This window comes from Leptonychotes weddellii, chromosome 4 (assembly GCF_054177405.1).
Source record: "Leptonychotes weddellii isolate Sample4059 chromosome 4, ASM5417740v2, whole genome shotgun sequence".
NCBI classification, from domain to species: Eukaryota; Metazoa; Chordata; class Mammalia; order Carnivora; family Phocidae; genus Leptonychotes; species Leptonychotes weddellii.
The window spans coordinates 45750422-45777789 of NC_138372.1; the positions used below are offsets into that span (position 1 = coordinate 45750422).

Below are 27368 nucleotides of genomic sequence, written 5' to 3' on the forward strand. Positions count from 1 at the left end.
TTGATTTAAAGTTCAACATTTACATTTGTAATTTTGACTAATTTCTGTGCTCGCATTAATTAAATTGAAATTGTTTAATTAGAATAAAAGTAAAATTGATCATTAGGATTAATTTAACCTGATAGGCTTTGTGTGCCTTTCTAGACAAATATTATGAAATATAGTGATAATGAAGCAGTGAGAGGTATAATTTCACATCTTATAATGATTTTAATATCTGCCAGTTGTTCTCCCTGGTATCTGGATAACTCTGAATGTTGCTATTTGTTACATCATTACCATCCAGCTAGGGCCATGCTGTATCTCACAGTTGGCCTCTTCCCAAATATTTTTTCCTGTCAAAGTCTAAAGATGGACCAAGTTCTCTTCACCCCCACCCTCCTAAAAACATCATTCTTTCCCTTTCCCCCACCCCCACCATCTTCCAGGAAGACTGCTCGCTGGGCTTTTCCCCTGGGCCTTGCATCACAATGACCTTTGTAAACTAAGAACTGCTGCTTGATACTCCTTATGGAATTCACTAATGCTCCTCAGCCGTAGGGTCAGTGCTGTCAAATCTGGACTGCCCCTCTGCACCCCTTCCTGGCTGCTTGCTTGGAATAAGAACCAGGCACAAATTAAGCTGCATGATAAAATGAGGGATTGATGCCACTGAACAACGAACTTGAAGGGAGTGGAAGAGAGAAGGCAGCTTCTCCACATGTCTAATCGGCTTCTAGGAAATAGCTTGTCCTCTTCAGCCCCAGCCTTCCGTGTAGCTCTATCAGGCAAGTGTGTTTCCAGATTTGGTGCTCCCCGTTTCTTAAAGAAAATCATAGAAGAATAAGGCCCCTGTTTTACCAAAGGATTCAGCATCAGTTTTTAAAGACATGAGGGGCGCCTGGGTGGCTCAGTCAGTTAAGCAGCTGCCTTTGGCTCAGGTCATGATCTCAGGGTCCTGGGATCAAGCCCTGTGTTAGGCTCCCTGTTCAGTGGAGAACCTGCTTCTCCCTCTCGCTCTGCCTGCCACTCTGCTTACTTGTGCTCTCTCTCTGTCCCTCTGTCAGATAAATAAATAAATAAAAATCTGTAAAAACATGAGACCTGCATCTACCTACCAACATACTAACGAATGTACAGCCTTTCAAACTACCAGGTTGACTGTCAAATTATTTCATCTTCAAAACAATTAAGATTCACATTGGTAAATTAAATCCTCAGGAAAATCTGCAAACTGTCTTGAGTTTCCCAAAATTCCTCCCATCCACCATTTTGCCAGAGGAATTTAAAAAAAAAAAAAGTAACATTAGCAGTTGTGTTTGTTTCCTATAGCAACCTTGAACAGCAGAATCCAAAGGACAGTGGAGAATGAGTCAAAATTAGATGTTTATGAAAAAGAAAAAAGAAAAAAAACCTGGACAAAAGAACATGATTCTCAGTAATCTGTGGTTGACTGACCAATGAGATTAGCAGAGACTACCTCATATGCAAATTCTCATCTTTCTGCCAGATTGGCCAGTCATTCCTGACCAAAGGCTGAGAAACTCTTGGGTTACTTAGGAGCCCAGGTTCCACTCAGTCACCATAAGAAAACCACCACCCAAAAAGAGACTCCTTTTACCATCCATTTCTTCAGAATGTCATCTAAAGGATTCCACTTTTTATTCATGTCCTTATCCAGTAGAAGAAACTTCTTATTTTCATAGCAAAGAGTTTTAGTTAGAAGCTTATTCACATTTAATTTGTTTTTAGAAAATCCTTGATGTTTCTCAGAATTGAAGCTAATCTAAGTTCAGGGGGTTGAGGGAAGGGTATATGGCTAGCATACTCATGCTGTTATTGTATTGATTCAAGAAAAAGGACTGCCCCTCATTGTACCAGGCCAACAAGAGCTGTGACCTGGCACAGAAGATTGAGCTTTCTGTCTTCCCTGTGTCAGAAAAAAATACCATAAAACAAGGCTCAGTTCTGCATAGTCTAGTTCAGACACAAAACACTTCCATATATTATTTCATATTATCCCCACAGCCACCATGCTAGGAAGGTGGTCTTAATCCCTTCTTAACAGAGGCACACACTGAGACACAGATTCATCGTGGACTCTCTGTCCATCCACCCTCGGCCAGGTAGATTCTTCTCTAACCCCCACAGCAGCACTTAGTCTTTCTTGAACTACCTGCCTCATCACATATCACTCTGCAGGGAGGCAGCTGCTGAAGTTGGGAATGTCACGACCCACAGTGATGCTGGATGTGCTCACCTATCAGGAAAGAAGCATCCCGGGGTGAAGAGATGCTAGAAAGTAGGTCTCAGTCCCAGCATCATTAGTTTATTACTCCTCTACCTACTATCTCACTAGATAAACTCAAATTTCAGAGAGATGTTGAGTGGCAGAGTCCATGGTGCTATTTCTCTGGTTCTTTTTCCATTTCTGCCCATGAAGACCATGGCTGCTTTCTCTGAACTCCTGGACCCTTGCATAGTCTTAACCTCAGTGAGTCACGAAATCAGCTCTCTCCGGATCGGTTCCCTATAATAGCATTTAGAATCCCTGCTTCAACTCTTCCTTGTTCCCAACCCAAAATAGCTAGTTCTTCCTCTCTAGTGTACCTTCATTGCCTGGAAAATCCCTGAGATCTTTCTGACCTAAAAAATCCCTTAGGTTTTTTCATAAACACAATATGGGATCTCTTTTTTTGGAGGAGGGGGGAGGGCATTTATCTTCATAATACTCTTTATCTGCATTTTCAAGACAGAAAAACAGTTTGGCAAGCCCTAGTTTTTATATCTGAAGAGAATAAATACGCACCGACCATTTTCACAAAATGCTGAAAATGATTGCAGAAAAATTCAAAGTCAAAGGCTGTGGAATTCTAGAACATACTTCTAGAATCTGTTACTTTTCAACTGGAATGTTAACTTGAAAGCCTGATGGGGAAAATTAAGAAGGTACAGTTGGCCCCTGCCTTGTCTTTCTCTCTTTCTTTGACTTTATAGCAGATCTGAGGAAACTTTGAATACTAACTGAAGCTTGTGTGCCCAGCCTGAGAGTCTGAAATGCCTGAGAAAGCAGTACAGATTCCAACTGTAAAACATTCCTTCCCCAAGCCTTGGAAACTCACACACTGAGGCCGGCAGAGCTCAGAGGGAGCACATGTAAATGAGGCTCAGTTATAAACTCCTGAGGAGTGTTTTATTTAGTTTAAACCTGAACTTGAACTCATAAACATGTTCCTGAAGAACAACGCCGAAAGGCTGATGGAGTACAACAGGAAGCGATATTTTAGCTCAGACAATTCACTCCTCGCAGAGAGAGAAAAATCTTCAAGTATTTTTTTTTTAAATCAACACCTTCAAGATAGCACAAGGTGGTAGAGCTGCAAGATTTTTGTGATTGCAGAATCCAAAGAAAGTTAATAGGTATCATTTGAATTTAGCACCATTCTTGCAAAATGAACAATAGGATCTCCCATCCATATGGTGATTTAATAAGAGAAAAGGATATTTAAAGAGTCAATGAGCATATAACAGTCCAATGTGTAATTGGTTTCATTAAAATATAATAAAGTGATAGCAGAATGTGTAACTGTTCCAGATGAGTACTGTGGGCATGAGTTCTGAGTTTGTTCCCAAATGTCAGTTACTGGCAGAACCGTACCTGGTAGAATTTATCTGACAACAAAGTAGGTGATTTTGTTACCATGCTTGATTTTATAAAACACATTCTTAAATCTGTCTTCAGTAATCTTTGCTTGGGAGAGCTCTACCATCTCTAAAGTCATGACTAGAAAGGTAAAAATGAATTAACTAAATTTTCTGTGTTAGAATGATATTACCTGTCTCCTGGCAGGGAAGCCAGGTAGCTCTGCCGGTCATATATATGATGTATATGTCCAAACTGTTGATAAGACCCTTCATACAGAGTGCTAATGTTACGGGATCTTTGCCTTTGTTCACCTCCCCACCCCAACCCCACCAAGAAGCTTCCCACTCACCTCCCCTAGAAATATTCAGGAAGAATCGAATTGTTTGTAGTAATGAATATTGCTTAGTTGTAAATTTAATCTACAAATTTAGAAGGAAATAAATCTGAACATAAAAAGCATTTGCTGTTTCAGCATTAAAAAAAAAAAAAGTACTGTCATTTGAAACTGCCAACTCCCCCATGTGGGTTTGTTTTGCAAGTCACGTCTTAACAAAGACAAGTTGTGTTGCCATAAAACCCTAAATCCTACCACATTTTCAGAAGGAGGAGGAAAGCATTGTTCGCTGATCCCTGGTTTGTGCTTTTGGGGATGTCACATGGAGCTTTGCCTGGGCTCAGGGAAATCATTCCATTTCTATCCAGGGTGGTTGGTCCAGAGGAGGGAGACCTTGACCCCACCCCACGCCATCCGGATCACAGCAACGCCTTCTGTGACCATGCTGCTTACAGTATTTCCAAGTCATTTCGGCCAGTATTTGAAAGTTTTGTCTTTTTGTGTTTGTTACTTCCTCCCTCAAATGCCATGATAACTGGTATACTGAGGCTGCTTTGCAGATAAGTAAAGTTGGACCCCTGAAGTCGCAGAGACTAGAATTTAGGTCTCCTGCTTTCTCCGTGGCCAAGCTCAGTGAGGGATATGAACAGTCTTACCCCAGTAGCCCATCCACACTGTGAACAAGGAAAAGATGACTCCTGGAACTAGTGAAATGGAAAAGCAGGTGTTCCCGGAAGGTAAAGAAAGTTCAGGAATGGGATCTTTGTAAGCAGAATCAGAGTCCCCTGGGGTGCCACCCCCAGGGCAGCTGGGGACTGAGCTTGGGCTCCCGATTCACAGTCCAGCGCTGAGGTGCATCTCACTATCCTCTCTTTTCTCATGAGCCTGAGAACTGAGATGCTGCAGCCTCCTCCACCTTCTGCCCCAATTCTGCCTCTAAGCCTCGTTTCTTTGGCTCTTTGGCTTACTACAGAAGCCCTCCATTCCAGCTGCTAGGCGGGGTGGTCGTGGTTGCAGCTGAGTGCCTTCTTCTGCGCTTCCTTTCTTAATCCGGTGAATGGAGTAGGAAGGACTGTTGGTTCCTGCAGCCTTTGGGAGAGGAGGGGTCTGCCGTAATTCCTGCGGGGGGAGGGGGGGGGGATCCCAGGTGGAAAGGGAGAGAAAGAGACTGGCTAGAGGGGTGGAGGGGGTGGGCAGGAAACAGGGCTCGGAAAGGACAAGAGGAAGGAGCCCGGACTGTGACCAGAGAGTGAATAAAGGGGTAAGAAGCAAAGACCTGTGCCCTGGGCGGTGCCAGTCGGCACCAGCTGCGGTGGAAAGGTCCAAAGATGGCAGATGCCATGCAGTGCCTAAAGGGCTCCTTGGCTGAAAAGGTTAGTTTGGGAATTCGTTTCTGGCAAAGTATCAGATCCTCCGTCGTTCTATTGCAGGACGTCTCTGGAGACTTTCTGTAATAATTGGACTTTTCGCCCTAATATTATTTTTTTACCTATTTCCAGACTCTCTCTACCTGCACAATCCAAACACTACATCTACATGATAGATGTGCTGTGAACCTGAGTGGTGTTTGGGAAGGGCTTCTCAGCTCTGGGGGAAGAGCAGGAGCAGAGAAGCACTGGGTGGAATGATTATTACAATGTGGCCACGCTCTGCTGAGCTCTGACCTCCACTCCCACGCCTCTCTTTTTAAACAAGAAAGGTTACCTCCCTGGGCCACCGTTGGGCCAGCCCCAAGTGTGACTGTCTGCACTTGTTAGACAACAGGCATTTAATTAAGGTTGGAATCTGATGTGCAGAAAACATACATTTTTTTTTTCATTTCATAGCTCCCTAGGAAATTATTCTCCTCCGTCCCTACTGTACTCAACTCTCCCCGCCACCAAAAAAAAAAGAAAAGGAAAAAAAGGAAAGACCCGAGGAAAGATTATCTTAATGCTGAAAATCAAAAATTACAAAAGGGTAGCCTGCCTTCTTTAGTTTTGCCTTTGGGACTGACATTAGCCAATAATAAAGCCTGTATTGTATCTTCAGAGCCGAGCCAGCTCTTTAATGGCTAACTTCCCACGTGCGAAAGGGTCTGTCCCATTTCGGGGCATTAAAAATAACTGCATTTAATGAATCTGTAGCTAAAATCTTTCATCTTTTTTTCCTGTGCAATCAAAGGGGTGGCCCAATGCCTTCTGATATTTGGTTTGGACTCTGTGGAATCAAAAAGAATAAAAAGGAACAAACAATAAACACCAGGCCCCCGGCTGAAAATAAACCGCGAAGCACCATTGTCACTGCATTTCCGCTAGCAGAGCCATCCAGCGCACCGTCTGGGCTCCACCCAGACAATCCAGCAGTGCCATCCTAGCCAGACAGATAGGAACTCTGGACGATTTCATCGGGCCGTTGTCCCCTTAATCTCCACGCTGCACCTCAGATCTCAAGCAGCTTCCGTGGCGCGGGCTCACTTTAATGGATAGAATCTATTTTTCATGAAAAAGCAGGAAATAAGCTGTCTCTTTCATAAAAAGATTTACAAAATGTAATCATTGTTGAAATATTCCCTTTGAACTGCCGTGTCCACGGGGGTCTCCGGCTCCCAGAGTCGTGCTTCATTAGAACCCCCTCACAAGCGGCTCCAGAAGGGCAGGTACACTGGTGGTGTGCAGCTTTGATGTCTTGAATGAATGAAAGAAAAGCACAATAAAAAAGAGCTGTTGATCAAGCATAAAATACTCTTTAAGCTGACAGAATAGCAGCGTTAACACACCCTAAGCTGCTTTTAGTTTTTCCCTTTTTTCCTCACATTTTCCTGTGCTTTGTGTACAGTGGGGGTTTGTATTTTATAAGAAGTCTCTGATCTATGTAGTATGCCGTTCGCTAACAAAAACCAAAATAGGATTGTTTCTGTCCCACTTGGTTGCCTGACGACTTCCCCCCCCCCGCCTCCCCTCTCTCCCCCGCTCACCCCCAACTTCCAAGGCGTGCAGTTTAGCCTTGCAAGGCAAGGACCCAAATGGCTTTCATAAACTTGAGCCAATTCCTTTTGTGTGGTTGGTTTTGCTGCTCTGATTTTAATACCGCAATTAAAGACAGATTTTTATTTTCTCAAGAACTTTCTCTTGCAACTGGGGGAATGGAACTGACGCAGCTGCTACTTTTAACTAAGAAATTGTATCATTAAGTAAGAGAGAGCCGCCTTGTTGAGCGATGACTTTCCAAGGGAACCGGTCCTCCTGGGGTCTCACGTGGACCGTAGGGCCCGTACTCATGTTAGAATTAGAGAGTCCATTTACCCCGGCCTTCTGGTTTTGTGTGCTTGCCTCTAGCCAGGCATTAGCTCATCTAAGCCCCATAAAAACTGATCAAGTTGTTATCTCCATTTCCTGGAGTCTAATACGGAGACCCAGGAGTGCTAACGAACTTGCCTAAGATGACTTCACTGGTACAGAATGGTGTATACTAGTTCAATGATGGGGTTCTGCTAACTCGGCCTCCGGGGGCCCAGCTCCACCGCGATGCACACAGCCCTCTGGGAAGTCTGCAGAGCGAACACGAGCGGGCCAGAGTGCAGTTGTTCATTCGGAAGTCTTTGGTTTCATGAGGTAAAAGGTTACTCAGATGAGACTGTAAAGGGAGACCAAGAAGAAAAAAAAAGTACTTGATGGGGAGGCAGACACTGGGGCAAGTTGGAAGACGGCGCAAGATTTAGACTTTGGAACAACAGTCGGAATAATTGGATTGTGTGTGTACTCCCAAGGTTTGGAGGTGCTGGATGGCTTATTGGGTAAAAAGATTAGTGTTTTCCCGTCTTGAGGTTTGAACCAAACGGAGGTCTTGGCCGGGAGCAGCACGGTCACTCTCCAGGGAGCGGTGGTTTGGACAACTGCTCTGTGCTTGTAGTAAGTAGGCAGCCGTCCATGTTACAACACTATCGCACGTGCTGCTGACGCAGTTGGCCCCGCTGCAGCAGCTCTTCCGTCAGAACTGCCTGGGGCGGCTTGCGGGGACCTGCCTGTGTCTCTCAGGAGCACGTCTGTCATGGGGGGGGAGCCACGTGGCCACGTGGCATGAGCATGGATGTGGCTCAGCTGTGCTGGAAGTCATCCATCTAAATACCCTGTTGGGGTAACTGACACCAGGCTTCCAGAACCTTAGACACAGCCCCTTCCTTCCTTCCTTCCTTCCTTCCTTCCTTCCTTCCATCCTTCCATCCTTCCTTCCTTCCTTCAACTGTATTTAGTAAGTGCCTACTCTGCCCCAGCCACTGGGCAAGACACCGGGGATGCCACGCTCAACAAGATATCCATTTTCTTGGGGAGAACACAGGTAATTACAGTTCAGAGACTGTGACAGAGGTAAACCCCAGGACGAAAGGCCTGGAGAAAGACCCCTTGGAAGAAGGGATGCTAATCTGAGAACGCAAGAACTAGCAAGTGTTAGCAAAGCCAAGGAGAGCAGGATCGCCCGTGCCAAGGCCCAGCAGGGAGAAAGCATTTGGCTTTGGGGGATCTGGAAGAAGTTTCACACAGCACAAGTGTTGAGTACAGGCCGTGAAAAGATAAGGCCACAAAGGTAAGTGGGGCCAATCATGGCCCATTAATGTTTTAATAGTTTCCTGTACAATAAACAAGTCTTGGTTTAGCATTATTGAAAACAGGCTTTCTTTAATTAACAAAATCAGACAAGAAAAATGATGGCAGAGATCAAAGCCCGTGGCTGGCAATACCAGTAACTGACACCTGTGGATAGCTGCCCACCTTTTTCAGAAGAAACCAGTGTAAAAACCCACTCTCCTCTCCTGTCGTGCAGAGACAGACTCCTCACAGCAGTCCTCTGGGGGCCCGAGGACAGAGACCTCCTTAGTTAAAGTCACACAACTTGCTAAGGGAAAAAGTAGGACTCGGTCCTGGGTCCCTCAGACATTGAATGCTCAGCCTCATCAGTCGATATGAGGTTGATAAAGGTTGATCCTACTGTGAGACCAGCAAGGTACCTGGTATCTTGAAGGGTGTAGAAGGCTGTGGTTCAGTGCTGTCTTTCTACGAAACGACTCCTAAAGGGCAGGACCTATTTATTGTACACATTCTATCCCCAGGGCCTAGTGTACATAGCACCGAGCACACATCAGGCCCCTGGTGCTTGCAGAATGAGTGAAGAAATGCTCCAAAATGGTGTCTACTGATGTGAGAAACCCGGAAGGCCTGTCCATTTCTGTTGTATTGAAAGGGGGCCGGGGGAACTACCAGGTTTTGAGCTGATTTGCCAAGGGCAACAGTGGGCTTTGGCTCATCCACACCAGAGCAGGAAGCCAAAAATGACGAGATGGATGAGTGCGACCCTGCAGAGACAGCCTCTCCTCAAGAGAAGAGTAAAAATGGTGGCCACAACTCACGCAGTCCTGGTCGGTAGCGTCCTCTTCGGGGCTGATGAAGAGTCGGGCCTGCTGGGGCCATGGAGACAGAGGCCTCCCAGTATCTGCACGTCTCTGTTTTCTGTGTGTGAATGTCCTTAAATAACCCACCTTGCCTGGGGAAGAAAGCGAAGTGTCACACCCAGTTCTGGATTCCACATTAACAGCCTCCTTCCGCAGTGTTCAACTTTGCCCTTGAGGCCTTTTGTTTAACTTTTTAATCTGAAAAACAGATTCTGCTGCGTCACAGTCTGTACCACCCTCCCCATCCTCACCCCCTGCACCCTCTCCCTTTCTGGTTAAAGTAAAATAGAGCTATCTCAAACAGACTTGTATTTCCTTTTGTTGTTCAAATATACATCCTGCCCTCTTAGTGAGAAGAGTATATAAAAGGCCCTTTAAAAAAAGAAAAAACTTGTTATTCACATTAGACCGTTTGTTGTTGACGAAGGAGTCTAGTCTTCATAGACCATGTCTTGGGGCCACCTCATGACCAAATTTTGGGAAAAGAGTTTCCTAATTGCTCTCTGTGGGGCATAAGAAAGGAAAGAGCCTGGCACTGTCAAAGGTGCCTACTGCCATTCCAGCCTTCCTGTTTAGGATGCCGCCGGATGGAGATTGTTTATGGTTCATAAAACCTGACTACTGTGAGGACTCCAGAATCCCAGCAGAATGGGATTCGAACTTTCATGGAGCTGTAAATTAAGGGGCGGGAAGTGTGATAAAACTCCTTAGAGAATGGTGAAAAAAAAATTTCGCGCTGCAATGGTTAAATGAAATTTTATAAGCACATTCAGTGTGGAGCTGTTTTGCATTACATGAGTTGAATACCTTAGAGACGCCACATCTGCAGGCACTTTATTAAATCCTTAGTCAGCACTTTCCAACCTGATGAGATTACTTCTTCATTTGACTGGAGAAAAGGAAAGCTGAGCTCTGGTCCTGGACTGCAGGTTTCTTTTGATGTTTCACCTTGAACACTGAAAGAGGACAATTACCACCCCCCTCCGCTCCCCAACCCCCGCCCCCAGCACATCCCAAACTGTAGAAATTGTGAATGTAACAGATTAATTTTACTGAACTGGAGCCTCGGTGGGAGTGTGGATTTATGGACCTCCAAAACAACTATAGCTGAAAGTCCCTGAGGAAAAAAATAGATCAAAGCTCTGTGTTTACTTCCTTAATGTAAATGTATCAAGATAACATCGTCCTATATTGTAATATTGGAACTCTCTGCAGATAAGGGACAGAGATTCCTTTGTAGTCCATCTGGATGCAGTAGGTTAGATTAAGGGGTTATAAAGTATGAAGGCAGAAACCATATGAAATGGAAGTTTGTATCAGTAAATGTCTGAAGACAATTTTTTGACTCTCCATAAATGAATTTTGTTTGGTGTGGCACTATTTTCCCAGTGATTTGCTACTCAACCCCAACAATTTAACAACCTCAGGATTATTTTTATATTTCTCTTGTATGACCCAAGGAAAAAAAATGCTCAGAGTCATTCTTCAAGTCATGTTTTGAAACTAGCACTGCTTGCATAATAGATTTTCTAAGAAAACATCACAAGAGAAAAGTGGGCTTTTCCAAACACTGTCTTGTCCATTTGATGTTATTAGTAGTTCATGGGAGTTTCTAGAAATTGAGTGGCATATACATGTGCAACTATCACATTCATCATAAAGAAATTAGGAGCGTCTTCAGCTACAAACTGATCATGAGAAAATAATTCGGTGAAATGGATGAGTTTTTTGATTATTCTTATTATAACTGTTTATCTGCCATCTCGGCAAATAAATGATTTAATCAAAGAGACCTCATTCCCCCCCCCAAAAAAATCCTCAAAAAACAAATTCCCTGTGTGGTTCCCCTAACGGATTGACTTCCCATTGTGGGGCGGGGGGGGGGGGAAGCCTTGGTCAAGTAGCTGGGTTAATTGTCATGAAGATTAGTGTGATGTTGAAATAAGTACTAATGGTCAAATTACAGGAGTGAAAAAGTTTAAGAATAGGTTTTGGTTTGGGCCTGAAAGGGTTAATTAAGTTTTTTTCATGGGTTATTAAAGACCCCCAACCCATGCCTTCAGGAGTCATATTGACACCACACCACAGGGCAACTCGCTCCTCTATTGACATGTTGCTGGTCAGAGCACAATAGCCTTCTGTGTCTGAAAAATCATTGCTAAAATCATCGCAAGGAAAAAAAAAAGTTTGAAAGCTCTAACGGTAGACAAAAGCCCAAGAGCTGCAGTGCGCAGCTCAAAAACCCGGAGTCAGCAACTTCTATTGATTAAAAACTAACCTTTAAAGTAACTCTGAGAGTGTGTGGTTAGCATTTAAATTTAAACATGTCATGAGTTGATTTGTGTTACTGAATACCAACTCAGAAGGAGTAACATTCACATCGCATTTTTTTTTTCTAATTCCCTTAAGCAGCTAAAGTATTTCATGAAATGTCAATAGGGCAAAAAGAAGAAGTGGGGGGGGGGGTGGCAATGCTAGGCCTTGTAGTTTTCTTTCCCATGCAAATATTCACCCCCCCCAAAAGAAAAGTGTGGAGAGTGAAACACAATAATTAGTCCTTTGTCTAACTTTCCCAAGTGCCAGAGAAAGACAGATTAATTAAATATACAACAGTGTTGGTTTTTGGAGTGGGGGTCTTGCTTGCTGTGTAGGTCATAAATTAGGCAGAATAAATACTTCAATGTGTTTGCAGTGGGCCTGCTACGTCAGAGCCCCTGGAAGGTTGGTGGGAGGAGAGCGGAGGGTTTCTTGCTAATGATAGTCACGTCTGGGTCTGTCTGGTTGCTCTTAGCAACCAGACATGATGTAACACCAGGATGAACTTGAACTTGGGGGACTTGAAAAGAGAACAATAGACCAGAGCAATCAATAAAGCCTATTTCAGTGAAGGATTACAGAGCTGCTCTGGGGTAACCTTGTCGGCAAGGCACACACTGAATAGTAAGATGTGTGAAGAAACTTTTTTTTTTTTTTTCTTTGCTTTTTAAGAGAAGTGCAGAGCCACTGCAGATTTTTGTAGTGCGCTGAGGTTGTGTCCAGAAACTGTGGTATGGAAAACTGCTCCCCCTGCTGACTCACTGGGTCCCCGGTGTTTGCTTCGAGAGCTACTCTGCGGCGTCAGATTGAAGAAGGCTGGAATTTCACAACTGACTTAGAAAGTGTGAGAACAGAAATCCTGTAAGCATTATTCGCCGCACCCAAACTTGGAGACTGTTTTGTGAGCGAGAGACCGCGGCTGTGGCACGCACAGATCCGTCAGCTCTGAGGAGAGGCCTCCTGGAAATACAGTTCGGGCCTTGCCTCCCCTCTCCTTTCTTTCCCCCTCTTCTTCCTTTTGTCCAGTTAGATGTAGGCCGTGTGTCTTTGCCAGGATGATTTCCTTTCGGGACACAAGAGGCTTTATTGTGTTGCTCAGAGCATGTGGTCAAAGAGGAACATCTAAAAGTACACAGGATGAGTAGTTTTTCGGGTTAGGCTTGGGTTTTTCAAGTCCTCTGGAAATCAAAGGTAGCTTGTGTGACCAGGAAATCTCATACCTGGTAGCTATCCACGGAACTATCATTTCGCCGTTCACCCCTGGGATCAGAGGCCGTCCTTTACCTAATTGAATCTCTTGGGCACCGATGAGCCTTCGTCTGACTGAATCCACTCGAAAGTACCCCTTTCTGATACTGCCAACTCAGAGATTTCAGCGACATTCACTTTTTCTAGAAGTTGACGATTTTTCTGTGAATAATGATGGATGTGGTGAATTTGGCACAGTAGCTCTAGGGAAAAGTTGGCAAAAGCCAAACACTTCTCTATTTCACTTAGAAACCTACTTTGATAGTACACCATAACTGGTCACTTTGTTTAGCTAACGGAGAAAACAATGCTGTCATATAAAGTGATGTATCACCAGACTGTTGTCCAAAGCCAATCACCTAAGGATTTTTGGAAAGGAAAAGGTAACTGGTAACTGGTAACTGGGCCCAGCAGGCATATGGAAGGCTTCCTAAATAAGTGCTGAACGAACAAAAGCAAAAACAGGGGCTATGCAATGGCCTCATTTTTGTCCTTTGGACATCATGGCAGCTAATAGGGTGAAATCTTGATCCCATTGGATTATTGTATGTCATTTTTGAAAAATTATCTTAGAAATATTGAGCCAAAAGGAGCATTTTACCTCAGAAAATTTACCTCAGGCACACATAAAGGAAACTGGGTATCAAAGAGGTGCTGTGACTTGCCCAAATCACCCAGGACTCTTTGTGCAGCACCTTTTTCTACTTCACCCCCACTTATTTTTATGTCACTGTTGATCATCCGCGCCCATTCAAAGACTGTCACAGCACCGTCTTTAGGGCCTCATCTCATTGAAAAGGAGATGTGAAAATCATACAAGTAGACATTGATCAGCACAGGAAACCTCTTCCCTCACCCATTGTCCATTCGTTCAGCACTTGTTTGTTGAGAACCTTCTACTGCAGGCACTGTGCTAGGACTGAGGACTCAGTGACAAGATGATCAAGCTTCTTGCCCTCCTGTAGCTGCCCCTGCCAGACTGCAAAACCCATATATGTATTTCAAGCGGACACAAACACTTTATTTTTGAGACATACTCAGAACGTTGGCAAACCCCAATGAAGACACTGAGTTTCAACTTCAGAGGAATAAGATCAGCTTCAGTGACTCAGGATTTACTACTGTCTGTCATTCCTCTCTTCCATTTCCAGAAAATCCTCCCCCCCCCACTTCATTCCTAATAGAGATCCCAATTTCATGTTCGGAAGGGCAACTTCTAAAATATGTTACCTTCCAAATTGTACCTCTAATCTCTCTTTTCCTTTTGTCTTCCAGTCCTGGTACCTGGGATAAAAGTCGCAGCGTCCCACCATCCACCAGACAGACCACCTGACCCCTTCTCAACTCTGTAACATGGACGCATCCTCAACCCAGCGCGGTTACAACTTCACTGTCAGTGGAAGGGGAGAATCCAATCAACTTGTACATGGAAACAGCGAGCATTATGGTCAAACAGCAAAGGCCATAACCTTTTGGGATTTTTTTTTTAAATACTTTAGGGACTGTTGTAATTTTCTCATATGGTGCTGGAAATGGTTGGGCTTTGTAACATTGGGAGTGTTTCATGGTAGCGTGAGCATTAGGTGATGTGGCTAGTGGAGGTCTACCCTTGCTCACTGACTTCCCATTGTAACACACTTTCCTTACAGAGCCTGGCTGTTTCACAGTATTTCATGAATTTACCCACACAGGTGTGAGCCTCCTTGAGTCATCAGGAGGCGCATAGAGAACGAAATCTTTTGTAGTAGCTGAGATCTGCAATATATAACTTACGGGACAGTCAAAGGGCAATGTTTTTCTGTAACATAATTGGAAAAAGAAAATGCAGTTATGTTCCTTTTTTATTTTTTCTTTTGGTTTGGTTTGGTTCAGCAGTCAGCAGTTAAATATATAACATGGCCCACAAGGACAGTGAATCCACTCACGTTGCAGAACAATTCCGAAATGACAAACTACTACTACTACTATTCAGTTTTTTAAAAGTTGTGAAATGCTGCACTTACATTTAAAAAAAAAAAAAAACATTTTTTCAACAATTTCAACAATGACACACAAATTCACATGGAAATGGGGAAGATGGTCTGTTTTGACAGAAACTGACAGGAATCAATCAAAACAATCGAATTTTGAAATGAGTAAAGTGCAATTTCATTGGATAGCTAAATATCTTTGTAAGATAGAGATTGTTGAAAATTCTATTTTTGTTTTTCAAGTCCTTCCACCCCAGGACTCTAAATTATCGGGGTAAAAAACAGCCTTGCAAGAAAAAGGGGAGCTATTTTTGCTTTTTATGTTTTTTATTGTTAAACTTGTATCCCTTTAAAAACTGAAGGAAAATTTAAAAAAAAAAACAAAAAAACAAATCTAATGGTGCTTTTACCACGATATGTTAACTACATTAAATGCTAATTAATTATTTTCTGTTATCAAAGCACATAACTAAAATGAAATCATGGTATCTGTTAATTTTATAAGCTAGAAGTCACTATAATGGATTATGCCAATTCTGAAAATTTTTACATGTATCCAGCAACATAGGATTTATCAGTTATCAGACACTTCATTGTACCAGAGATTGTCCAGAACTTTTCAAGACCTTTGCGCCCCTGAACTGGGCTATGGGAAAAAAAAAAAAAATAATAATAATAATAATGAAACCAATACTGACATAAATGCTGGTGCCCATTCAGATCAAGGGGACCTGTTAGGGAAAAAAAAAAAAAGTTTGCACCCCCAAATGTCCTGTATCTTATGTAAAAAAAATACACACACACACACAAAAAAAACAAAAAAAGTAACAAAAAAAAGTGCAAGTGATTTTTCTACCAGACAGCGAAGCACCCCTTTGCTTCCCATGCAACTTCAAGAAGGTTTCCTATACTATACATATATATACGTTCTGGTTGGCAAGCCCTGCTGATCAGAGAAAGTCTCTGCATGTTCTAGTGTTAGTAACTAATTTTTATATAGTTAATGTAGGATAAAGTAGAGTGCATTAAGACACAATATTGTAATCCCTACTCTAGGCACTTGCCTTTAAACTATGTTTTTCAGCCCTTCAGAAGGGTTCTACTACTGTCCTATACAATCAAGTAACTGAAATTCTTGGGAAGACACTTTGCTCCTCATCTTTCCCCCCCGAAACAATGTTGTTTTGTTTTGTTTTTTTTCCTTAATTTGCACGAAAACAAAAATTCCATATCAATGTGCCTTGCCCTGGATAGCGATTATTTGTGGAATTGTTGCACATGCTCCTCTATTGAAAGGGGTTTTTCCCTCGTCAAGCATTTGGAGACACTTTTTGTAAATGTGACTTTTATGTCAGCCATCGTCAGTTTCAACATCTAGAACTAAATAGAGAGTTAGTTGTTCCGCAGATAGGAGTAGTCTTTATTGTCCTCTGTGGTCAGTGGCAGTGCTCTTCTGAGATCTGTAGATGGCTTTAGAATATCAGTATTTTGGATGTTGCTGCATTTTACAATTTATTTGGAGTCTTCCTTTATTCCCCCCCCCAGATATATGAAAATATGCAATACCTGCTTATATCGTGTAGAAAAGCTTAGCGATTGTTAATTTTCCTTTTATTTTTTTTTTTTTTTATTTGACCAAAGTCGGTGCTGCACTTGACGCAGTGTGTTTTAGGTGTTTGTCTTTGTACTTTTTTTTGTGAGTTTTGAATGCACGTGCGCAGGAAGGGCTCCTCTTAGAGAAGCAGTCAAACTGTGAAGCACTAAGCTGACCCTGCTTCAAGCAATTTTGTTTTTACAACTGTTCCTTTCACAAGCAAGCCTTAAAAAAAAAAAAAAGACAACTTCCTTTTTCTTCAGCTCCCACACCCCATTTTTCTTAGCAGACTGCAGTCAATCCACATTCAATAAAAAGTATATAATGCCCATTTTTATATGCACGTTTTTAAACTTCCAAGTTCTGAAAATTGTTTACTGGTTATCTCTATTTAAGGAAAAAAAAATAAAATAAAACATTTTGGATTTTCGTATGTGTCTGATAAGTGGTTGAATAGTCGTTTGGCGCTGTTGTATGGTGTGATTGTCAGTATACGGTGTCACTTCCTATAGCCAGCCAGCATACTTTGCCTTCCCCTATAGCACTTAGCTGGGCATTACTTTATTATGACATATGTGCACTAAAAAAAGAAAAAAGAAAAAAAAAAGAAAAAAAAATAGCAGCTTTCAGTGCTTCACAGTGAAGGGAAAAAAGCCTAGACAAACATTTTGTCAGAACCTTGCGATAAGCCAAGGTATTACCAGTAAATTGGTTGTATATACGATAAAATTGCACCCTTTTTTTAAAACAAAACAAACTAAGCAATAGTTTGGGCAGTTTTAGTTGTTTTTAGTGAGCATGTTGTAGTCATGACTGCAAAGAGAGAGAATAAACTGCCCACTCAGAAGATATGTAATTTGTATTGTTGTATAGTTTTATTGATTACACTGATTTATTCTACCCTATTTTATAATGCAGGACTTTTGTAATGTTGTTTAAATGAGGAAAAATTTCTGTCAAATTAGCCTAGTGAAATTTCTGATTGTCCATTATAAAGGCAGCGTTCATAGAATTGCTTTTCTTTCTTTCCCGCCCCCCGCCTTTGGGAACTGGATTTAAGTTTAAAACTTTCCTGTTTCCTTTTTTTTTTTTTTGTAAGTATTTAAATACAGTTATTTTTTTTCTCTCAATGGTATAGCATATTCCTATGCTTGAGAAGTATAGGTCTACTGAAAAACCATTGTAAATGGACGTTACAGGTATGCTGTATTTTTGAAGGTATTTTGTTGTATTAAGTTTGATGAAGCTAAAATTAGGGAACTCTGAACAGATTTGCAGGAAAAAAAAAATGTTTTAAAGGCTTTAAAACATTAAGGAGGCAGTCTAGGGTGATAACGAACAGGGGTTAAGTATTAAATACACTAAGTTACATTTTTGTTCATGTTTCATTGTCCAGAAAGCAGCAGGAAACTGTAGTTCAGTTGTGATCAAGCAGGAAAAAAGAAACACCAACAATCTGAGTGTTTACCTTGTTAGATGAAAGCCAAGCGAAGATGTTTGAGGAAGACTTTGCTACCTGGGGTGTGTAGACTGACAGGCTGAGGGCCGGCCGGATTTAAAGGCCCCGCCCTGGATTCTGAGACACATTGGAATTTTTTCTCTCCTGTCAAATGGCATTAACAATATTGGCAAAGAGAAGTCCCTCAAATCACTCTCCATGTTTTTTCTTTGGGAACTGAAGTCAGAGGCACAAACACTAAATCTGATCATTTTTCTATAGGCTTTTTTTTTTTTTCCTGACCCATCCCCCTGCCATTAAGATGCTCTTTTTCTGATCATTCATGGGCAGAGGCCCTCCCCCTAATGACACTCTCTCCATCCCAGAGCTTTTTACTTTCCTCTGAGGTTCGAGCGAACTTTTCTAGAAGTTTCTTCACACCCTGGCATGGCAGTTATTGGTGTCAGCCCCTCCGCACCCTCACCCCGCAGTCAGGCGTGGGCACCCCTCCCCCGCAAGCCGACAGGTACACTTCCCCACGCTTGCGGTCCTCATTCTCTGACAGTCGAAGCGTAAGGGAACCCAAATTTTCCAGAGTCACGGTGTTCAGTCAGCTCACAGGAATATGCAAAACCCATCTCAAAAAGTTTGTCTTTTACTTTTCAAACCCTTGTCCCCATAAACTTTAAATTTTGTCATAAAGTATTTATGAAAGCTGGATTAAGAAAAACATTTTTTTCCTTGTGATTTTTTTTGGGGGGGAGGGATTTCTAGGAATGTCGTTTAATGTACTTTGCATCATGTCTCTGGATATATCTTTTTGTCCATAGTGGTGGTGGTCTCTCTCTCTCTCTCTCTGTCTCTCCCCATCTTTCTTTCTCTCTCTCCTTTCTTTTAGTGTTTTGTTTTTGTTTTGTTTTTTTTCCCGGTAGCAGGCCTCCATAGAACAAATTTAAAACACAACTGGCATGGTAATGTAAGGAGAGCTTCAGTGGCACCTCACCACCCACCCTCGGAGATCTGTCCTCGGACGGTCTCAGAAAGCTGCACTGCCCACCGGCAGGGCTTTCATCCCAACCGGCTTCCAAGGCCAGCTTCGTCCCGAAGTCAATGCATGTATTTACTGTTTGACAGTAAACCCGCTCTGCCTTCTCCACGTCCAAGGCTGTGCATTTGCCTAATGAGTGTCGTGTATGTGTTCCTTTTATTTTTTCCAATAAAAAAGCAGTGGGATGAAAATTGCTTTGATAGATAGCAGGTAACATTGAAGCTATTCCATAGCACTTAACTGTAGTGAATACTGTGTCACCAATTCTGAAATCAATTTAATGTTTAATGCAAATCCATTACATGGTGCTATTACAGGCTGACAAAATGATTTACACCAATGTGACAACTTGGGCTCAATTCACTCTGCTTTCCAACAGTGTAAATGCATAGCAGTGTTTATCTGCATGAGAACTATGCACTAATCTATCTGAAGAAAAAAAAACTATATCAACTTTGGTATCTACTTTCCGTTTACTTCAATCCTTGCCTTTTTGGTCATTGTTATAATGCCAGCTTTAGGACAGAAAGAATTATAAGAAAACCAGCATAATACCTGATATATTAAAATGTAGTGCCTGTGAAATCTGTATTATATTGCTCTTCTGAAGTAAGATTTTTCTACACCGGTAGCCTTCGCTGTCAGTCAGGACCTTCTATAGGTGATGTAAAATAACCGTACAATATTAATGCATGCTATTCCATAATGCTTAGTGAGCTGTATGAATATTACTCCAAGTTATGTTAGTCTTTTTTTTCTGACTTGGTTCTTGTCAGCTAGGTTTAAAGGTATTTCACTGAGAACGCAAATTCTGTCTTTCTTGATTTCGGCTGTTTTCAGTATTTTGGAGGTATACATTTACTTAAATTCAGTATTACTTGTGTTTTTGTTTTCGTTTTTTGTTTTTTGTTTTTGTTTTTGTTTTCTTTCTCCTAGGGGACAAGCATGGGTGGTTGATTTCAGAAATCAGTCCCTGGCAAGACTTTTGTCTCAAAACAACCGCTTGTGTTTCAAGAACTGTGCTACGAAGACACTCTGAGAACATTTCCAAGTGAGGGACATTTTCCTTGACCCTCGGCTGAAGCTATGCTGACCCTGAAGCGTTTTCTTAATGGACAATGTTCAGCCAGGTACCCATGCTTGATTCGTCTTCACACCAGACTTCCTCATGTTAAAAGAAAAAAAAATGAAAAAAATCTTTAAGAAATCACATGGCTATTTAGTTTCATGCACAGTTGCAATATTTTCTTCAAAAATAAAACTCTGTACAAACTTTGGGCCCGATTCATAAGAAAAAGGAGTTTGCTATTAACACGGGATTTTTTTTTTAAATATACTTTTTTTTTTGGTCTAAATTTGAAACTACTTGCTTCCCAAATTAAACCAGTTTCATCTCACCTTTTTTCCCCCTAACCCAGCACCCATCTGCCTTTTATGCCCCCAGAGGGTTACATAACCAGATGAGGGGAATGGGGACATGGGGAGTAGGTACCAGAAATGCTCGGAAAGATAGGGGACCACTTGCCGTTGAGCGCACCAGAGCGGGGAGGCAGCAGTGTGTGGGGGCAGGACCTCGCCTGTGTGCCAAGCATCCCGAGTTTCACATGCGGGCTCCTTATGCGATTTAATTCAAAAAAACCCAATTTCCAAAATGTGTCTGGACCACGGGAATATATATATGGTGGAAGTGCCACCTCCAGTCCGACCAGAGCACCCTCATGGTAGAAAACACTCACCAGGTCGTGCAATGTGAACTTTTGTATCTCCACAGTGCTTTAAGGACAAATAGTGTCCCATGAATTGGGCTATTTTTCCTGCTATTCTTACGCTCGACTTCTCAAAATGACAGAAGCTCTTCCCCCTTTGATTCTATTTGTGTTATTCTTATTTTCCGTTTTTTTAATTTTTAATTTTTATTTTTTTAGTAATAGTCTATGTAAATCAGCATTTTTTTTTTTTTTTTAACATCTCAACCGAAGGTCACGAGGCCACTCGCTGTGTGGGGGTGGAGGATTGAGAGAGCTAGCTGCCAGCCTTCATTTTTTCTCCCTGGTCTCAGACCAGCCTGTCTGCACTGTGAAGGCACTTGGCAGTGTCACCCCTGAGATACTTACTAGACCTAGAGCTGGAGCTTTATCGGGTTCTAGGAGGTCCTCAAGAAAGACTTTTCAAGGCAAATCCATGGTTCCCCTTCCCTACACCCCTGACCTCTTTATGCAGAACAAAGTTCCCTGGGGACCTTTCCACCACCCTTGGAAATCTGTCCACTCAGGATACCTCGGGTATCTTTTTCATTTCAAATTGCGGGGGGAGGGGACCGAACACTTCCAGAGATGAAAAAAAGATCTGTTGTGAAACTAAATACCCCCCCGTGTTAATAACTTGGTTTGACATTTGTTTTTATGAGCCGGGCCCCCTGTGCCTCTAGTATATTTGTATTGACTCTCATAGCTACCCTTTTAGTTTTACTGTGTTCTGTGAAAATCTGTAATTGGTTGAGAATCACTGTGGGCGTCCGTTCTCATTCAACTAAATCTCCACAGGTTTTCTGAGCTGGTGTGGATTAGTTTAACTCTTGTATTCAACCATTAGCGCTACCACCTTCTCACATTACGATACAATTACTGGAAGCAAGTACTGCATTTCCTATGCAACAAAAAAGGAAAAATAAAAAATTGCTAATGCTCTGGAAGCTGTGTCATCATTTGCTTTAAATCACACCCGGGGGGTTGCATTTGAGTGACAGTTAAGGGGATGGACCGGCCTTTCTGCACCGTGGAGTTTGCATTGTCCGTGATAGATGCCAAGCTCATCACGCCCTCCGCAGAGTTCTGATGGGCACTGCTGGTTTTCTCAGCTACTTCAACAAATGCGGGGCTTAACACCCCCCTGTGCTTCCTGTGCGCCTGATACTGTTCCAGGTGCTTTAGATATTGTATCGGGGCCCAGTCAGGAGTCGGGAATGGGGTCCGATAGGTTTTCCAAGAGGGGGCTCTACAGCAGCCCAGAAGGAGGGGCTGTAGGAGCCACCAGCGCTGGAGCTGTGGACGCAGAAGGGAAAGGCTGGGCTACCAGAACCTCAGCGCTCCCAGGAGGAGCTCCACACAGCTGAGGCTTGGATCTTTCCGGAGAGGGGGCCTCATGAAGGTGGGGCACACCACACGGGTGGTCACAGACCTCTGAGAGGATGCAGGGCGGCTGGTGCTGGGAGCGCTGAGGGGAGCCGGAGGCCGTTGGTGCCCCCATCCCCTGCTGCTGTCCCGTGTGGACAGGAGCTAAAACCAGAAGGAAGGCCTCTCTCTCCCCTCCCTCCTGTTCTGAGGCTCCTGCCAGTGTCTTCCAGCGGCTTGATCGAAGCGTAGGCATCTGGGAAGGGAGTATTGGAAAATATAGTGAGAAAACTGCCAGCCCCACAGAACAGGATGTAGAAAGCTGAGCCGAGAGCCCAGACCCAGGGAGTAAACATACAGCACGTGTATCTTCATCCGTGTAATCCTCACAGCCACCTCTGTAGGAACTATTTTTATCCCCATTTACAGATGAGGAAACTAAGGCAGAAAGAGACTCGGTAAGTTACCCAGGGTCATGCAAAAACTAAATGGCAGGGTGGGATTCAAATCCAAGAAGTCTCTTCCAACTTCCATCCTATAATCACTATAATACATCAATTTTCTTTTTAGATTTTATTTATTTGGGGAGGGGCAGAGGGGACAAGCAGACTCCCCGCTGAGTACAGAGCCCAACTCGGAACTCGATCCCAGGACCTCGAGATCATGACCGGAGCCGAAGTCAGATGCTCAACCGACTGAGCCACCCAGGCGCCCCTCCACTCAATTATTTACTCAATAAAAATTGAGTACCCATTATGTGCCAAAGACTATGCCAGGGGCTAGGGATAGTAAGTAAAAAAAAACTGAGCAACTGTTCTTATGAAGTATACAGTCTAGTGGGCAAAAGAAGCATTATCCAAATAAACACTGCGACCAAAGTAAGCGTGTGGTTGTGATGAGGGTTAGAAAGGATACATTATTAATGTGAAAGCCCATTGAGGCTAGTAGGACAGATAGAAGTTAACCAGGCAAAGGCAGCAGGCAGGAAGGAGAATGTTCTGGGCAGACAGAACAGCACGCATGTACAAAGAGCCTGTAGCGGAACGGAGCTTGGCACCTTTGAGGGAGGGGAGGAAGGCCTGTTCAGATGAAGGGGAGAAACGGAGAGGAAATACAGTTCAAGATGAAGCTTGACGCTTAGGTCAAGATATTGCGAGGCCTTGCAGGCATATTAGGGACCTTTGTCCTATCCCCTAAGAGCACCATAAAACACATCTCAGTCAGACGAGGCTAGATCTATCCTGTGATACCAACAAGTCCAAAACTTCAGCGGCTTTCAACAATAAAGGCTTGCATCTGATTTTGCACATCTGTCAGAGGGTTGTGTGGGGTCCCGGTGCAGAATCTCCTCACTCGAGGACCCAGGGTGAAAAGCAGCTACCGTCTCAACCGTAGCTGGATGTGTTAGCGTGGGGGAAAAGGAGCATGGCAAGGCCTGGCCTGGCTTTCAACAATTCCATCTAGGATGACACACACCACTTCCACTCACAGTTCATTGGCCAGAGCATGTCCCGCGGCCATGCCTCGGTTCAACAGGACCAGGAAGGAGACGCCTCCCTCAGGGAAGCCTAGAGAACACTTATTTATTTATTTATTTTATTTTTATCCCTGTAGAGTTAACATACAGTGTTACATTAGTTTCAAGTGTACAACACAGTGATTCAACAACTCCATACCTCACCCAGTGCTTATCATGACAAGTGAACTCTTAATCCCCTTCACCTCTTTCGCCCATCTCCCAGCCCGCCTCCCCTCTGGGAACAATCGGTTTGTTGGCCAGGGACTTTTACAGATTAGCCTGAGGAGGAGAGGGAAAGGTGCGGAGTGGAGAAGGTCGGCAAGAGGCAGGCCAGTGGCGGACGGTGGCCGGGGCTGTGGGGCCTGCAGTGGAGCGGGCGGGTCAGAGAAAGTCATAGGTTATTTAATAGCTACTGGGTATTGAGCTCTTTAACATGTTTTAACCCATTAAATATCATATTTTCTCTCTTATGACTGGGGCTCAAAAGGGTAGAGTCAGTCCTCAAAACACATTTCTGACTCAAGTGAATAGAACAACTTCACACACATGTGGCTTGGGACCTTAGTTCGATGGAATCAGTCACTTTACCTTTTGGTGAGGACTCTGGCCAATAGTAGGCCCTCTGGTCTTTATTATTCAGAGTTAAGAAACTGGAACTAAAGTCATTCAGTGACTCTTACTGATGTGTGTAGATACAGGGCTTGGGATGAAGACAATGTAGAGGTCAAAGGCACAGACTCAGGCACAGGACTGCCTGGGCTGAATCTTGGCCGTGCATCTTATTAGCTCTGTGGTGTTGGCAAGCGCCTCAGTTCCCCTGTTGGTGAGATGGGAATAATAAAAACGACTCCTACCTACCTGATAGGACTGCGGTGAGTATTTGTTGAGTTGCTGTTCATAAAGGGGTGAGTAGTATGGCCTGGCACATCGTAAATGTTATGTGAATGCTTTAACGATAAATAAGTGGTTCCAAAATGTGGAGATAAGGCGTTCTTTCAGTGCTTTGATGGCATAAGCCTTTGACCTTGTCATTTCCAGGCCTCTATTTGAATAAACTCTGAAAAAAATTTCATTCCACATCTGCCTCAATGAAGTAGGAAGAGGGAGCTTAAGAAATATAGTCGAAGGTTTGAGGACAGACACACGTGGGCTTAAATCTTGACATTTGGGGTCTCAGTTTTCCTGTCTATAAAATGGGAATAAGGATAGTACCTACCTTACAAGGTGCTTGTATTAATTAATGTATGTAGGACTCCTGACACAGTATCAACCATATGACAACTATTATCATTTGCAACCCCGGGTTGGTGCATCCCTAAGAAGAATGCTGATACCTGGAAGGGCAATACATGGTGGAAAGAAGCTTGGGCTTGCAACCAGAGGACTCACGTGTGAGTCCCACCTCCCCCATTTACTGGCTGTATGATATTAATAAATTAGTACACCTCTTTCTGAGTCACAGTTGAGAGATAGGCCCAAATAGCTCAATGAATACGGATAAGAATGTGCTAGGAAGCACAATTTCAAGGCTCAGGCACTGGACTTGATTGAATAGAACCCAGCTGGAGGGTCCCACCTGGCTCTGGTTCCCATTTCCCTCGACAGTGTTAACTGCCAGGGAAATCCACTCTCATCACACAGGGAAAGATGGCCAAGGGAGGTGGTACTAGTCATCATTTTAACCCCTCAATTTCTGGCTCTTTGGTAAAAGAACATGGCTACATTAGAGAGGTCTTGTTGGCATTTAGGGGAGAAACAGGGCTTCCCTTGACCTAGGAGGAATGAACTAGCTTCTGTTCCTCTCTGAAACACCTCAGCCTATATTCTACATTGGCTTTCCATCTGGCACAGTTTGGATTTCAAGTTCATTACAAGGAGCCCTAGTAAAACAAATAAAAAGTACATTTATTTCCACTGTCACATTTAAAATTTTTTTATTATGGAAAAATACCATGTATGTACAAAATAGAATTGATTAATGAACTCCCATTGCACCTCCTACACATCACTTACAATTAACCCCTACACCGTCTGTACCCCATCCCCTTCCTGGCCACCCCCAGATTGTTTTGAAGCAAATCTCAGACATCCTATATTTCATCCCTGATTTTTCAGAATACATGTCTAAAAGACAAAGACTCTTTTATAAAACATATTCAAAGTACTATTTCACACCCCAAAATATTAACAATAATTCCTTAACATCATCAAATAACCAATCAGTGTTCAAATATTCCCAACTCTCTTGCAATTTTTTAATAGCTTCCCAACTAAGAATCCAAATAAAGTCCATATACTCACTGACCTGTATGTATCTCAAATCTTTAAATCCACAAGGTCCCCTTCCTTCTCTTTTATTCTCCTTGCAATTATTTGCTGAAGAAACTGGGTTCTTTGTCCTGAAGAGTTTTTCAGTCTCCGTTTTGCAGATCACATCTCTGTGGCATAAGCCTGTTCTACCATTAAATTGGAAGCATATTCCTGACCTTGGGAGTTGACCCATGGTATGTAATCCCAAAACTGCCTCACACACTGTCATGGGATGGACCAGGAAATTCACCTTGTGTTTGTGCCCTGATTGTGGAAGCTGGAGGCAAAATAACGGAACCAAAGTGAAAGAGGCTCTGGGAGCTGTTCACCAACTCCACCCCTACCGGGCTTTTTTCTCTGGCAGGACGCGTGGGGGCAAGGGAGCGTCTACCCAAAGGACAAAGAATACTGTCTTCTTGGGTGCCTGGGTGGCTCAGTCGTTAAGCGTCTGCCTTCAGCTCAGGTCATGATCCCAGGGTCCCGGGATCGAGTCCCACATCGGGCTCCCTGCTCCCTGGGAAGCCTGCTTCTCCCTCTCCCACTCCCCCTGCTTGTGTTCCCTCTCTCGCTGTTTCTCTCTCTGTCAAATAAATAAAATCTTTAAAAAAAAAAAAATACTGTCTTCTTTACCACCTACTGCAAACAAAAAAAAAAGGAAAAGAAAAGCCAGCTTCCACCTTAAAGGAGAGCAAGATGAATAATTCTGGTCAGTAAAAAGTCTTCTGATCAGATAAAAACCTCTCTGCTCTTGCCTCCTTGTTCAACAGGCATCCTCTTCCCTTATGAATACATGGCTTTGGGGGCAGGAGACAGTCCCAGGGCAGGGGAAAGGAGCTCTCCCATCAGGCTCTATGGGGCAGACGGGGGCCATAAGATCGCTTCCTCCAGCCCCTCTGCTACTTGCACACCCATCTTCATGGACTCCGAACACTGGCCTGAGCCACACTCCTCTCCATGGAAGTATAAAATCGCCTTCAAAACAAACCAGACCAATTATCGAGAACCTCCCACGTGCCAGAACTTGGGGCTGGCAAAGGAGATGAATCTGAGATCACCCCAGAAGAGTACAGTGTCTAGCAGAGAAAACAGACATGCAAACCAAATCCTTGCCCCATGGCCTTCTAAAGACCAGGAAGACATCATGTGCCACATAATCTGGGCACCAACTATGGCCAAGGGAGAGAAAGCCACAGGGAGAAGATGCACAATCTAGGTCTTCAAGGATGAGGAAGAGTTCTAGAGACTGGCGAGAAGACACAAATATCAATAGTGATGATAGTAATAATAACAGCTAGCAGTTACTGAGTGAGCCCTTCACAACACACATTATTCTAAGTGCTTTACAGGCATAAGCACATATAATCCAACCCCATGAAAGAGAAATAATCGTTATTCCCATTTTACAGATGAGGATATTGAGGCGCAGGGAGT

The 27368-nt window shown here is 43.2% G+C and overlaps 1 protein-coding gene across 10 annotated transcripts in view; it reads left to right on the plus strand.

The window, feature by feature from the left end:
• Positions 1 to 21690, plus strand: part of NFIA (nuclear factor I A) — a 368371-nt gene extending 346681 nt beyond the window's left edge. For all 10 annotated transcript variants that reach the window (XM_081816984.1, XM_081816983.1, XM_081816985.1 and 7 more), the window contains one exon: positions 14224 to 21690. In XM_081816984.1, coding sequence (XP_081673110.1) covers positions 14224 to 14241 — 18 coding nt within the window. In that variant the 3' untranslated portion in view covers positions 14242 to 21690. The remainder of the gene's footprint in view (positions 1 to 14223) is intronic.
• Positions 21691 to 27368: the final 5678 nt, after the last annotated feature.